The sequence below is a fragment of the Acanthaster planci genome, linkage group LG09 (genome assembly GCF_054643075.1).
Source record: "Acanthaster planci isolate LZ-2023a linkage group LG09, COTS_SCS, whole genome shotgun sequence".
NCBI classification, from domain to species: domain Eukaryota; kingdom Metazoa; phylum Echinodermata; class Asteroidea; order Valvatida; family Acanthasteridae; genus Acanthaster; species Acanthaster planci.
In genome coordinates, this window is record NC_141785.1 from 7,641,320 (window position 1) to 7,656,387 (window position 15,068).

The following is a 15,068-nucleotide window of genomic DNA, read 5'->3' on the forward strand; positions in this document are numbered from 1 at the left end:
AGTGACAGATAATTGAAATTGTACTGATTTCCAGTATATATATTTGAACGAGTTTGTACATACGTGTGTTTGGGGAAGAAGTATTTGAGTGTTTGGACTTTCTTTTTTTTTTACTTGAAAATAACTCTCTTCTTACTGAGGAAAAGCAAGGGGCTTGAAATTCAATACCAATACTATTGGTAGGTATTGATTTTACCAACTATTGTTGGTATGGATTTTCAAGCCCTTTTTTCCCTCTTGTTTAGAATAAATATTATGCTCGTGCAAATATGGTTCTTGATTTATGATCTTAACTATTTAACCCCATGCACTGGTCGTCCATTTTGGAACAGATTTAGATAGTGTCTCCCGACAGTGGCATGTTCACTGCAGGCGCAGGCGTCTGGTTCCCAGAAGGAAAATGTCTGTTGATTTGGTACATATCATGGGTCATCAAGGTGGTTACGGTGGGGCTATGTTTCTGTCTGCGGTTCCTCCAATAGCCGAGCGCGAACGCCCTCCTAAAAGCCCGCCGATAGCTGGTGTTTGTTAGTGTATACACGAGGGGATTTACGGCAGAGTTGGTGTAGACGAGAATGCGGTTGATCTCAAACAGTGTGTTTGCATGTTCGGGCTTGATGAGATATTCCGTCAAGAAACTTTGAACGAAGAGGATCACAGAGGTCACTTCGAAGGAGTTCGTGGTGAGGAAGAAGACCGTTCCGTTGGCGACCAACATGACTGCGACCTGGTTACGGGTGCGGATGGTGCGCTGTCGGACGTGCCTGTCACGCTGGTGGAGCTTCAGTAGGATGCGAGTGTAGAAGTATGCGTTACCAAAGAGCGCAAAGAAGAACGGCACGGTCTGGGTAACATAGAACATTTGGATGGGCCATAGTCCCTCCACGCCCTGACATTGACCAATGATGCCCGGAAACTTCTCGTGAAGTCTTGGATCTTCGGTATTCCATGAGAAACAGTACTGTTTGAAATTTAGTTTGGAAGGGATAACAAGAAGGGCAAGTAACATTGCTACGATCCAACAGGCAACCGTCAGTTTGACGGAGCGGCTGCGACTTCTCTTCACTCGGTGGCGGAGCGGGTGGCACACGGCCATGTGCCTCTCAAATGAGATAAACGTGATCAGAATCAGACCGGCAAAGTTGAAAGTGTACTTCCAAAACATCTGCAGGACGCAGCCGACTCGGCCCATCAAGGGCATGTCATTCGGCAGGCCGTACATGACATAAGCTCGTATTCTGGAACCGATTGTGATGAGCAGGAACATCATGTCCGCGACAGCCAGGTTAGACAGGTAGAAATTGGTGGCCGTCCGCATGCTGGGGACGCGGGCCACGGTGAGCAGAAAGCCGATGTTACCGATCAACCCAAACGCGAGGATTACCGGCTGTACAATTGCAATGGTCATTTCTTCAAAGTTGCTGAAGAGCAGATAGTATGAATCTGCTTCTTCGGCGGAAGAAATGTGGCGTGTATTGTTATCTGTGCAGCCCTCCTTGGTGCTAACGGCCAAATCCATCTTCAAGATCTGTCAAGAGTCGACTGAGAAATTAGGACAGAAGAATTACTGATTATTGCAGGAAGCGTCTCTCTAGAAGAAACTCTGTGTGATATGGTTCGAAGAAAAGCACCTGGCTTTGCCAGTTATTGCCGTAAAGGTGCCTTTAAATAGGTTACTGATAGACGGGATCTGCCTGCGTACAGGCTTATATGATATAAACGGTTTCTAACCGAATTAGCGTGTTCTATTTGTTCTTGTGACAATTTGTACTTACGATCCACGCTAACTTTATTCATAAGTCAAGTCACGCGAGTCACAGTTTTACTGCCGCACGAACGCAAATTCGCCACGAGAACCACTTGTGTAGGTTGTACACCCACTTCGGATTCTTGCGTTGTCTCGATGGTCAAACTTCATCGACACGGGCTAATACTCTCTGAATTATTTAAGATCGGCGTAATATTTGCTGTGGCTAAGGTTAGTTTAGCGGCAGCGTTTATTGAATTAGATTTCACGCAACAACAGAATACCGGCGTTGGAATGAATCCCTGGCTACGTTGGAGGAAATGTCCTGGACTCGCTTTTCCGGGCCGAACCGCAAACACAAATGCAATTAATTAAGCGTCCCCTGTATTTGTAGTTCGCCAAGGGAAAGTCATTTTGGGACCGTCGTGCGGCCTCTTAAGTTTGCCCCGAATAAATACGGATTTCTCTGACTTCGGTTATGAAAACAGGACGCCTTTCGTGTCATTCTAAATGATGGTGGAAATAAGACAAGTAAGTGTTTCAGTGAAAGTAGTTGCAGGTGTAGTAGAGTGTAGTACTACAGTGTAACGGAGGTAGACGTTTGGTCATACAGCTTACATTTATGTTTAAAGGCCTTAATTATGTTCAGAATATGCTCTCACGTGTATGAAATTTGTGTCTGATGGTGAGAAATAATACCAGAAGTATTAAATCAACAATACAATTTTGAGATCAGTTTCTAGGGGTGCAGAGACACAATAATGAACCACACGTTTAGGTGACGTAAATTCTAAATCCCTTCACAAGTTGCCTAAAACTAAAGGGAGACTCACATTTCGAAATTCAGACCTTGTATTTACATTTTACCCTCTAATTTACTGTCAACACAATAATTTTTTTTTCAAACGAGGTATTGGAATTTCAGTTTGCAAAATACAGGATATTTGATCGCATTTCAGAAAGTCTGATCAATTCATTTTACATTTTGTTGCGTGTAATGATCTCGTTGCGCCGCCCCGCCCCGCCAGCAAAGATTTGTGCCCTCTTTCTCTCTAACAAACGGCACTGAATTATTGATGGTATTAACAATTTCAGGAGGTGTCGTTAAACGTTCATCAAATTAGTCATGTGCACCAGTATATTGTCATCCTCATCAGTTTCCATTCATGAGAGTCGATGGAAAACGAAGACGGTCAAGTTTACTCTGGGCAGCTGGGTTTACTCTGAGTTACCTGAGATCAAAGCAACTACGACCCAGATTCAACCTGGAAACGCTGAGTAGTACTGCCGTAAGAGGGTCTGCTTTTTTGACCTGACTGTCGTGTTTTTTTCTACTTTTCTGCTAAAAGTAGGCCTTCGGTACAAAAGTAAAACAGTAATTCACGAAAATCCCACGCAGCTATCAGAACACCAGATAAACTATAAATAAAATACATTCTATTTACAATTAACGGAACAAATGTCCATTTTGAACGAATTAGAGGTAAAATCGAAAACCAGTCAAACGTGATATTTCTGCAAGCTTTGGCCACCCATACAAGTTGTAGGCAAAACGAGAGTTGTTTATAAGCTGTTTGTTGGGCATTCTAACATAATGTCTGCTTTATCAACGTCCAAAACATATCAAATAACCACTTTTAGTGTCCAACAAACTGTTAGCTGTAGTCTTACTAAATTAAGTACAAACCAACCAAATTATTGAGCATACGCCAAAGTAAAAAAGAGGCAAAACAGTTTTAAAATGGAAAAAAGCGAAACAATGTAGGAAACAGTATGCTGACTGCATTATTAGCCTAGAAATCAATTAGTCAGTATAGAAAATGTCATGGAGAAGAAATGTTTACGACTAATCGGCTTTTAATTGACCCATTCTTGCTTCTTTCTACGTCATTCATAATCGTCAAATAATGAATCAACACACTTGACGTCTGTCAGAAGGAATTATTAGCGTCAACCTTAAAAGCCTTGGTCTTCCTTTCTTTCGTTTTTGTGGTGCACATTTAGGTTTCTTTTTTCGACGGATTACAAGCCAATGTTGTGACAGCGGGGACACTATTCACATCTACCTATTTGGCGTCATCATGTCTTTTTAATTCTAATTTGCTAATCTTTCTAATTGCTAATTCCGCTTTCGATGAAAGTGCAGCGCTGCGTCTCCATCCACTTCCAACCCCCTCCATAGAACAACTGCACTTTGCAGATTGGCAATTCATTATGGAAAGCACCTCTGTTTTCGCTAAAATGGGTCTGCTGTTGACCTTTTTCATCCACGTGACTGGATTGCGCTAAATGTAAACAGTACCACCACGTGTGGACCGCCTTGGCCATGGTGATCGCATTATATTCCCACGGGCAGCTTCAACCGCGTGCAAGCGCACGTGCGAGCGTTACATGTTTGACTAGTTTATATTAAATAAAAGATTACCATCACAACACTGTGCACTCATTACCATCACAACACATCGCTGTCCAGCACGATTGTGACATCACAGGAAAAAGGTCTATAAAATAGAACCCTATTTCAAAAATCATTAAGGCAATCATTGTTGCACCGTGTACTCCCGTGCGAAAATCGATTTCCATTCCGCAGTGCACAATAATTTTGCAAACCTCTGCTTGTTACAGTGAAATTGTACAATAACACGAAACACTTTAAAACAGTACTCTTTTTAAATGAACATATTAACTATAGCCTTTAGAACTTTCTTTCCGGGAATTTACCGTACTCTTCCATTTAAAGACAACAAACGAAGAGCAGACGGAGCCGTACTTCATGCATCGATGTCATAATTGCTAAAATAGTTACCGGTATGTAACCGTCAAGACGGTTAGTACCACAAAAAAGGGTAAGTCTTTCATTAAGAGCAAAAAGAGACAAGGCCATAGAATGAAGTCAAGACGACGTTATCATCTTGTCGAGACTCGTCATAAGGCAGTTTTTGCCCGACTCGATCTGGTTGTTGTAGCTACCGTCAGCAAAATGAGTTTTTCATTCACAAGTGTTGTGTTTCAGGTGGTTTTTTTGTGTCCCCGGTGGCAGTGACGCAGTGATGGTATCCTCTACCTGTTGGTACAGTATTTTAGTCATAAACATTATATTAAAAGCGTTTGAATTACAAACTCTTCTGGTACTCGCTGGATGTGAGAGCGTGATGAACACCATGTCAAATTACCATCGTGGAATTCGCTGGAATTATGATTTTTTACCAAAGGGAAAATGTCTCTTTCCAATTCTAAAATGGTACTGCATAATTAATTATGTCTTCTGGGCGCCATTTTAACGGCACCATCGCTTGCTTGGGCAGCTGACTGAGTGAACGACTTCATGCATTCCCACTGATGGTTGTGCCTATATCTGTATTCCGTCCAGCGTTGCTACTTTTGCGTGACTACTCACATTTTAAGTTTTGTTGTCCCTGTGGCAGTTGCTCGTCCCAGTCTTCCTCGTTTTCATCAGGTTTTGGGGTCACAGTCTCAATTGGATCGAAACAGGCGTTGGAGTAGGTGGCCGGCCGCGCTACCATCGGACTCTTGGGCGGCGATTTGGGGCGAGGAATGGGTGCAAGTCCTCCTGAGTTGATGTGGTACTGGGAATAGTAATCAGGAAACGTGCTAAATATCGTTGAGTTCTCGCCTCGTCTTTTACCCCACCTGGCCGGCCTGAACGCCCTCCTGAAAGCCTGCCTGTATCGGGCGTTGGTGACGGTGTAAACGATGGGGTTCACGGCAGAGTTCGCGTAAAGGAGAACCCGATTAGCTTCGAAAAGATTGTATCGAATATCGTAAGGTATAATTTCCACTTCCAGAAAGTTTTCGACGAAAAGTATCATTGAGGTCACTTGGAAAGCTGTGAGCGTTAGGAAGAACACAGTGCCGTTGGCCACCAGCATTAGGGCTACGTGGTTACGGGTGCGGATGACACGCTGCCTGTCACTCGACGAGTTCCTCTTGTTGAGCTTGAACACAATGCGGGCATAAAAGTAGGAGTTGCCGAAAAGAGCCATGAAGAAAGGGATAGTCTGTGTCAGGTGTAAGAGTGGGTTGACCCAGGGTTCATCGAGTCCAAGGCATTGCCCAATGACTTCGGGGAAGTTCTGGTAGAGCACTGAGTCCTCGAGAGGCCACCGGACACAGTATTGGATGAACCGCACGGAGGTGGGGATGAGGACTGCTGCGAGAGCCGTCGACGTCAGCCAGCAGGCAAGGACCAGCTTGGCGGTGCAGCCGCGACCGCTGATGAGCCGATGCCGCAGTGGGTGGCACACAGCGATGTATCGCTCAAGGGACATGAAGGTGATGAGGAACAGACCGGCGAAGTGGAAGATGTAGACGAAGAGGTTATCCGCGACGCAGCCGGCCACACCAAGGACGTCATTTGGGACGCCGTACACCGCGAGGGTGTAAACCCGGCCGATTATCACTATGGTCAGAAACACCATGTCAGCCACGGCCAAGTTGGCGAGGTAAAAATTTGTCACGGTCCGCATGCTTCGGACCCGTGCTACCACAAACAAGAAGGCGCTGTTCCCAAGCAGTCCCACCAGGAGAATGCACGGTAAAACGTACGAGGTCATGACTTTCTGCACATCCGCGTACATGAACCTGCTAGAGTTTGTCGACGTGAGGACCTTTATGTCCGCGGTCGTGCATTGAAGAGTACTCGTGTCGGAACCCATCTCTATCACGTTGCGACACACAAGTATGGAAAACTGCGATGAAGGCAATCGTTGACCACGCCAGACTTCCAAACCCCCAACTTAGCCAGTCTTCAATTAATTTTCTCTGGTTCCAATACCACAAAAAAGAGGCCAGCATGTGCAGGCCTTCTTCTGGCTCCGGGTTTGGACGTTTTATTAAAGAAAGTGGCAAGGATGGTCAACATGTGGTTGCTTCCACACACGTTTAGGCGCTTACATCACGGTGTGCACTCGTAGAGTTTTCGACTTTGTGATGCAGCGACATCGTACATCTGCCAGGGAAAAAAATGGGAAAAACTCCACTGTCTGGAGGGAACGCGCACTCTAGAGGTTTAATGATGATGTCTGGTTAATCATTGAAAAGCTGTTGCCGATGTTTCTATATTCGAAGGCATGTCACTTTACAGCGGGTTGCCGATGGGTGGGCACAGATTAAAAGAAAGACATGTAAACACACGTGGCGCAAGCACTCAGCACATCCAGTCGCGCCCCAGAATGTGGCTCGAACTATAACAACGCTTTATCATGCGACCAGGGCTTCCCGTTCGAGTGATATCAATTTGGATCTCACCGGCTGATTTATACCCAATATGCGTTTTGCCAGGACGCGGTTACCTTGGATGCGTGCGTCAACTCTTAGCGCCACTGTGCCGCAAGAGTCGCGGGGGGGGACGACCAAAGGAACCCGCCAAAATTGAAACAGCTAACAGCAACAACTACTAGGAGACTGCCGTAATGCATCATACATTTGTTGTCTGAGAGATCAATCTCTAAGGGAGTGTTTGAGCCCATCAATTGCCTTAGCAATCGCGCACTATCGACTCACGAGAGGGCTTTGGCTAATCGTTCTGTCTGTGATTGTCAATCATTTCGTTACTATTTTAGATCTTGCCTGTAGGATTTCTGTGGCACGGCCAACAACGCATTTTTGGGTGGGGGATGTGAAGTGTTACATTCACCATGAGCCAAGTTTGCATCTGGCGGATAAGTGGTTTGGGGGAGGTTGTTGATGACACACCCCTTCACTGGGGAATACAACAATGTCCGCATATAAGGTACAGAATGGCAGATTTCCACGATCTTGAGGAAGCGATGTTTGGCAAGATTTAGAGCTACGTTTTACCGAGTTCCCAAATGTGACAGCCCTCATGCGTCTGACCATAATCACACAACCACGATATGTTTTAAATTAGCTTCTGTAAAAATGAAAAGTTTTCAACCGGGAAAAAATCACAGTTCAACCATAAACGTATTAAGTAACATATATAACAATGCACCGTGTCAAGCTGACGTCATCATCAATCAAATTTATTTAGTGTTCGGAGTGAACACACCCGGACGCTCGATCCATATTGCTACTTTCACGCATATCAACACGAGATGTCACTTCACCCAATGACGAGGCTGTTACGAGGTGACCTTTGAGATGGTTAATTGATGGGTACGTGCATTATCATTTACATGTAATTTGTCAGCAGGGTAACGGGATGAACTGATGGAATTTTGTTTGAAGAAAAAGCAATTTGCGACACGTATTCATAGAAACCAATTCGCGACCCGTCTTCATAGGAACAATAGAGTGTTGAGATTTTTCTCCTAAATTGGCGCCATAATTTGTCTCCTTTTTTCCCCTTTAAAACAGTGTTGAATTATCCAAGCACTCCAAAATCCACTTGTCCCTTTAATTTTACCTCAGAGTTGGCCGCAGTGGCTATTCTCTGATTGTTCCACGTACGTGTACTCAAGGAAGCTTCGAATTCATCTGAGGAAAGTAGCCAACGATGCAAAAAATAAGCCTGAATACACAAACGGCAAAAAGACGCGTGGGTGACTGCCTTTCCCTTTCGGCATTTTTTCTCACCTAGATGATAAATGATTCAGCTGAAGACCTCTAAATCCAGACATTGAGGGCTTCCGCCATTTTTGCCGTGAAACAAAATATCGTCTGACCAGGGAAAAAATGAAGCACTCTGGCGTGATTGATGGCCTTATGCTGCAAGCCCTGGCGTGCTACAAGTCTCATTAACCGTCGGGTCCAAAGTTGTGCAGGCCTGCAAACGAGGCGTCGTTTTACCCCGCGAGGCTTTGGAAAATTACAATGTATATTAAAAAGGGGGACGCCGGCCTTGTAGACTTTTTGGTGTTCCGCCCCCAAACGCCAATACGATGGACGCAAACAAATTAGTTTTACGGAATCCTGACCAATTATTACAGTCTGTTGTGTACGAGGCCTGAATCTGCCGACTGTTGGCAACAATTTTATAAGAATAGTTCCTGGTGGGAGTCCTGACCTCATAAATCGGGGTTGGCCGACGGTCTCCTTTTTTGGAAGGACGGCATTCTCTTACACGATGATCCATTTGGTCTGTCATCCGATTGGTTGGCCTCAGTGATAAATGCAGACGTGGTATCGTCGGTGTTCTCACGAAGTGACACCCCCCATAATCTTGCGAAATAGACATTCCAAAATGAACGCGCTTGGAAATACTCTTCATTTCAAGTCCCATTTGAGATTACTTTGTCATAAGAATTCTGGAATGTTGTGCACGGTCATGGAATGTAAGGGTTTTACAATGCTAATCTACACTTACTTGTAGAAATATTGTTTTAATAAACAGTAATTCACTGACAACCTATTTTCACTGCGTGAAAACTGCCAAATCTAGAGGTCTTCTGTTTCCCTTGTTATATTGTACACACTTACTGGCACTTCGTGAAAACATACGCACTTCGTGATAACACACGCGAAAAAATTCTTGCACGAGGTGCATTTTTGTCACTTCGTGAAACAGAGGAACACAGAGACTTTCAATTTGCGCACTCATTCAACATCGTTCACGAATCCTGCTTCGTACAGAACACTATATTGTCTTTATTTTTGCCCTGGATTTTTGTCACTTCGTGAAACAGAGGAACACGGAGACTGATCTTCTTGCCACATGTTCATTTACAAATGATGTTAAAGTAAACTACAGTTTGCTTTGAAACTGTGGCAACTCGTCTTTTGAACCATGTAGTAAAAAATGGCAAAAACTCTATAGATCGAAAAATTATTGATTTTCCAAATTGTTGTCACTTTGTGAGAACGCTGTTATGTACCATAAAGGAGTAGCCATTATACAAATATTTAGTAACTCGGAGTTGAACGTGGAACCCTTGTCACGATTTAAAGCCTCTCAATATTTGTTTTATATAGCTGACATGCAGATCCTTGCCATTCGATTTTTCAAAAATTTATTTTAAACTACAGGGAAGCGTTTGTGCAGTGAACAAACGCTGGGTGATTGGGCGAGAAGTGCAATTGAGAAAAGTATGATTGTAATAAAGGCGAATATTGAAGTTGAGATTTTTTAACGTTAGAACAATGTGAGAGGAGAATTCGCGGACAGGTTTAGTGGACGCAAGAAAGTCTGTGAAATCTGTCATTTCTGTTCGGGAATGACGTGCTGTTGCTGAGTATTACATAATCACTTGACGTTGCCGTGTATTGTCAACCCGCTATAGACCTTTTCACTGATGAATCCGTAATTATGCACGCATGCGCACAAATGGCCTTGGCGGCAAGAAGTGTGAGCGGGCCATTGAGTAGGTTGGCCGGCCAACTTACTTCTCAGACATGATGTCTGCGTAGTGCGTCAGCTGTCTATTAAATTATGCACGCCGGTCGCGCTCGTCCTGTGCGGCTTTGTACACGTGGGTTATCATTCACAGTCATTGTGCATGACATACAACAGAACTCTCATGTCGCTTTTATACACAGAGCAATAAACGTGCGCGCTCAAAAATCACACCACTAAGGACGTTTCCCAACCAGAACTTCAAGGAAACTGGAAACTGTTTGATATCTCTCAGTGCTGAACTTTGTTTAGCAATCTTTGAAAGAGGGAGGGTCTCTTTATTAACGTCCGTCCTGATGACGTCATCAGCGTCAAACTTCGCACATGCATTATGTGCATGACGGTCATTAAATCTGTCAATTTCATGTAATTACAACAAACTTCGCCACAGAATCAACTCAAAATTAATGCACTTTTTACATTTTAACCACCGCTAGAAGGCATTTTTTATTACGTCACTGGTCCAAGTTTTGAATGTTATCTTGTTATGTTATATCGCTGGAGACAAACACCGTTGAAAGCAAGTTCATATCTTGTACCAATTTCAAATACATGTAACGAGGCACTTCCCTTTTCGACTGGAAGCAGGGGTCAGGTGATCTTAGGTACTGGACAAAAAATGGAGACTCTATCATTTGTGGCAAAAAGCAAGATGAGGTATCTCCCGATTGATTTCATATGGATTTTGAAAGATTAAAAAATCAAATTCTAATGTTTGTAATTTGATGCCTAATGACGTCATCATGACGTCAATTTTATAGGCATACCAATTCTCAAGTTCATGTATTTACCGTGTTGAAATATGCCCTGGATAATTATTTCCCTGAAGCGGCAAAAAGAGTAGGAAATAAAATGGGAATCGTATGATTTCAAATAGGATTTTAAATCACATGACAAACGTTCGGTACGAAATTTTATATACTTAAATTTTGAACGAATTTAATGTTTTCAATATTCCACAAATTCTAACAACTCATGGAATCAGTAATGTTTTTGGACACCAACAGTAACATCCTTCATAGGTTTTGGTTGGCACTCCGTCAAATGAATGTCCTTTCTGTTTTGCAGTGGTGCAACTGCAGGATAAGTCATATCAGCGTGTTCGTAACACACACCATGGAAACAAGGGTGATCCTAACACGTGATGTGAGTTCCACTAATCAAATAACAACGTTCTCTGTGTGCGTCACTTATATTAAGACACAGAACGGGTACATCGGTCATGGTATAAGGCATCGGTCATCGGTCATTTACCAGAAACGTACTTCTGCTTTGTTCACTAGCTGAGCGTTTTCCGACTTTTGTTTTACGTGTGTGAAGTCTTGTTCAGACTTTATGAGACTCAAAGGTTGGAGTTATCCACAGGGGTCCAGAACTTCGCGGAAAATAAGACCACAATACTTTGTCGTCTTCAACATGAGTGAATTATGTTTCTCCCAATTTGTTGTGTCATGCAGGGAACCAAAATGGCTATACTCTGTTCTAGAATGTGAAGAGAGGAAGATCAGAGGTGGCAATAACTTGCCGAATATTGACTGAAAGGGGCAAAGTCGTCTGTTATCTCGTACTTTATCTCTCTTAGCCGACGTAACACGTTCCTGGATCTGAGTTTTTGCCGCAACCACCCAAAACAGTTCATGCTTATTCCTTTGAGGTCATAAGCCTGTTCCTGGTAAGCACGCCTTTGGTATAAACGATCAGCTACACACTGAAGTCCAACCATTGATCGTTTGGGTGACGTTGGTCAATGTACCGGTATGGTAACAAATGTTCGCGCTAGACTTGACGTTTTGTTGTCTATAAAACATCATGGATTTATTTCCAGTCATCTCTTTACATTTTCTGAATTTTCTTAATCGTTCTGGCAGTATTTTCAACCTCGGACTGCCGAAAGGCTTTCTGTGGGTGTGTTCGATTAGCTTACACGTTTAAGTTAAACTTACACGAGACCGTTCGTTTAGCCATCACCTGATACTTGTGCCTGCCCCAGTGTCAGCCACCACTACCCCGGCTAGCGAGCGGGTCTCTGGAGGATGCCTGATTGTAATGACGTCACGGATGGACTGTTGGAGCATGGACATGATGGAACGTGGTGGGGACTTGACCTTTTTCCCAGAATGTCTTGGGGAAAATTCTGCAGCGTTCGATTAGCCTCGTTTCGAGGCGTCCCTTGCGTGTAACACTGGTGTATTCAGGGAAGCTAATCAAACGCACCCATTGACTGTGCAGAGGAAAAACTTACTGATTCACGCTGAGCTGTAACATGCAGAAAAGTGATGATTATGATTCCAAAAATGCTGACTGCTCGCAGAAAGTTTGTTGAGCGTGGATGTGTCTAACCTCTAAGCAACTCTCATTGAAATGATACCGCTGTCGATTTCAAAAGAGAAATCGCGACCAGAGCCAACATTACCCTAATTAACGATGATCTTCCGGATCTAGAGGGACCGGGGGCGTAATATATCAATACAAATGGCTCGTGGCCATTTACCCCGGGCTGTCCGCCTCTCGCCCCGCGCACCGCTAGATTAATGTGTAGGCTCTCGTGTATGGCGGAGACAGCGCAATCGGGCGATCACAAAGAAGACGTGCGTGTGCTTCCTGAAATACATGCACGCGCATCACCGTTAACGAGGCGGCAAACAGGTTGTTTTATTCAGTGATGTATGGGGTTGAAAATCGATGTCTTGATCACCGGGAATGCAATCCAAACACCATCTTTCCGGCCACTGAGCTCGAAAACAGATTTTTGACGCCTCAGATGCTCTGCAACGCATATGCCTAAAACAAGCACAAATACTATACAGGGTGTCTTAAAAAAGAAAACAGAAAACCGAGATTAATTAATCTATTTCTTGAATGTGACTGATTATTTTTGTAAAATCTGTTTCAGTCTGATGTCTTCTTTCTTATGACATCAAGGAAGCCATATTTCCGTCACACATAACTTAGCACAAAGTGGACCGTGTCAGAAATGGCTTTGCACCAAATGTATCGTGGGTTTGCACCGCGGGAAGTATTTCCAAAGGAAAATAAAAGCAGTAAGTACACTAGCAAAATCATTAATTCAAAGACAACCACAGTTAGGGGCTTATTCTTTTAACCCCAGTGTCCGCCCCCCCCCCCATTTTCTTTCAACCCAAATTTTGCCCCTGGTAGTCACATTCAAGAAACAAACAAATTTATCTCAGTCCCCCCCCCATTTTTTTTAAAGACACCCTGTGTATATAAAAGCTGAGTGTTCTCAGTCGACCTTCGTAATTTTGCCCTCACTGGTGCTTAGCTCTGGATAGTGACATTGATATTGGTTTTGTTCCAAAGTTTTGTAAATCACAAAAGCTATATCTTTCAAATGACTGCAGGCATGTTTGGCATCAGACACACATGCCAACGCATGTATACGAGTATCCATTTTCTAAATGCTGTTTACGATGCTTTCTGAAATTCCCATGGTGAGATTTATCGTTGAATTAATTTCGCTCCAGTGCATGTGACGTGACCACGCCGCAAAGTACAACGCGGCCTGAGTATTGAGTAAATTCTCATCATCTGATAAGTGAACTGTCATTTGCGGTTCGTTCCAAGCCTCATGTAGTACTATTTGAGAGCAAGCTAGGCACGTGTCGTTTATAATAATCATTTGCATCGTTGGATAACGTTGCATTGTGGTGTTCCTGTAACAAAACAGTGCCGTATGCTGGGCCGCATCCTTGATCTTCAGAGTTCATGATCTGAAATCAAAGGAAGCTGGAGATGTGGACGAATTTTGGATAAAGACACCCAATAGTTGTGTCCGGTATAAACAGTTTCAGCTACGGCTTTTCTTTTTAACTTTACCGCATCTTCGAGAACAAAAAGTCAGCAAGTCACACGCAAAGGTATACGAAAATGAAACAAATCCCGTAACCATATGAGAACTTGGGATGATTGTTTCTTAGTGCCTTGCTTTTTGGACACCTTATTGAGATACTTTATTAACCGTAACTTAGAAATAGCGACCTCTATTCCTTAATATTTTTAATGGTCGTGCATGAACGGGCCTGACTGAGCTCTGTTGTATCTCGTGTCATCGTGCATCGCTACCTGCACCATAGTATGGAATTCCATATCTGCCGTCGTGCGTCGCCCGTCGTGCGTCGTCTGTGGTTTTTTTTGTCACGATTGCGCAGTGGTATTTTTAACTTTGACCCTTGATCGTTTCACATGTACATGTCCTTGTTCGATCGATCCACCATGCCTGACTCTCATTTTAGCAATAGAACTAGAAGATGTACATGTATTCGTTTTTGCAGTTGCGCCAAACTTCAATTGAATTGAAGAAATAATATCCTGACATCGGTTAAGTAACGTGTATATGAAATAATACCATTTTGGTTACATAAATAAATTAACAAAATAGACTTTTGTTAGGGTAGATTGTTTTTCTCGATCACTTAGTTACTGTAGACGTAACTTTACTCGTTAACAGCCTGACTTTAGGTCTATAGCCTACGTAATATTTCTGTCTGTCCCTGCACGATATCTCACAGAACGGAATGTAAATAATAGATTATTTACAATGTTTGATTCCTTAATAGTTTTCATAAGAGACAAACTGATTCAACATTATTTTGAGGGCGGGTATACCTATGATGAAATCTGCTGTATACTCCAAATTAGACATGACTTTAGTTGCAGGTTGGCCCACAGAAATCTTTTAAACAGTAACGTTACTTGTTAGCCCCATAAATAATGCTGATGTGCTGGACAACCTGCTCTCATTGGTCTATCCACCATGGCATACACACCCACAAAAACCAACACGTCATATTTTCTGAAACTTAAACCAAGTGGTAATTGCCCCCTAACAATACATTTAATAAACAGTATTTATCCAAAGCACGTCTAATATTTCTGGATTTCAAGGGGAAATTGAGAGGACAAGATGGAATATCTGTATCGGTTGGCAGATTTCTTCCTGGAATTTGATGAAAACAAGTCGGCACATTTTTACAGTATGCAAATTAG

At 43.2% G+C, this 15,068-nt stretch overlaps 2 protein-coding genes across 2 annotated transcripts; both read right to left on the minus strand.

Annotated features, from left to right (window-relative positions):
• Positions 1-334: 334 nt before the first annotated feature.
• LOC110988323 (neuromedin-U receptor 2-like) lies at positions 335-1,926 on the minus strand. Its single transcript, XM_022251699.2, has one exon. The coding sequence runs from the start codon at positions 1,517-1,519 to the stop codon at positions 335-337; it is 1,185 nt and encodes a 394-aa protein (XP_022107391.2). The 5' UTR covers positions 1,520-1,926.
• A 3,210-nt stretch (positions 1,927-5,136) lies between these two features.
• Positions 5,137-6,755, minus strand: LOC110988322 (neuromedin-U receptor 2-like). The gene has a single exon (XM_022251698.2). It carries the CDS (start codon positions 6,421-6,423, stop codon positions 5,137-5,139), a length of 1,287 nt encoding a protein of 428 aa, XP_022107390.2. The 5' UTR covers positions 6,424-6,755.
• Positions 6,756-15,068: the final 8,313 nt, after the last annotated feature.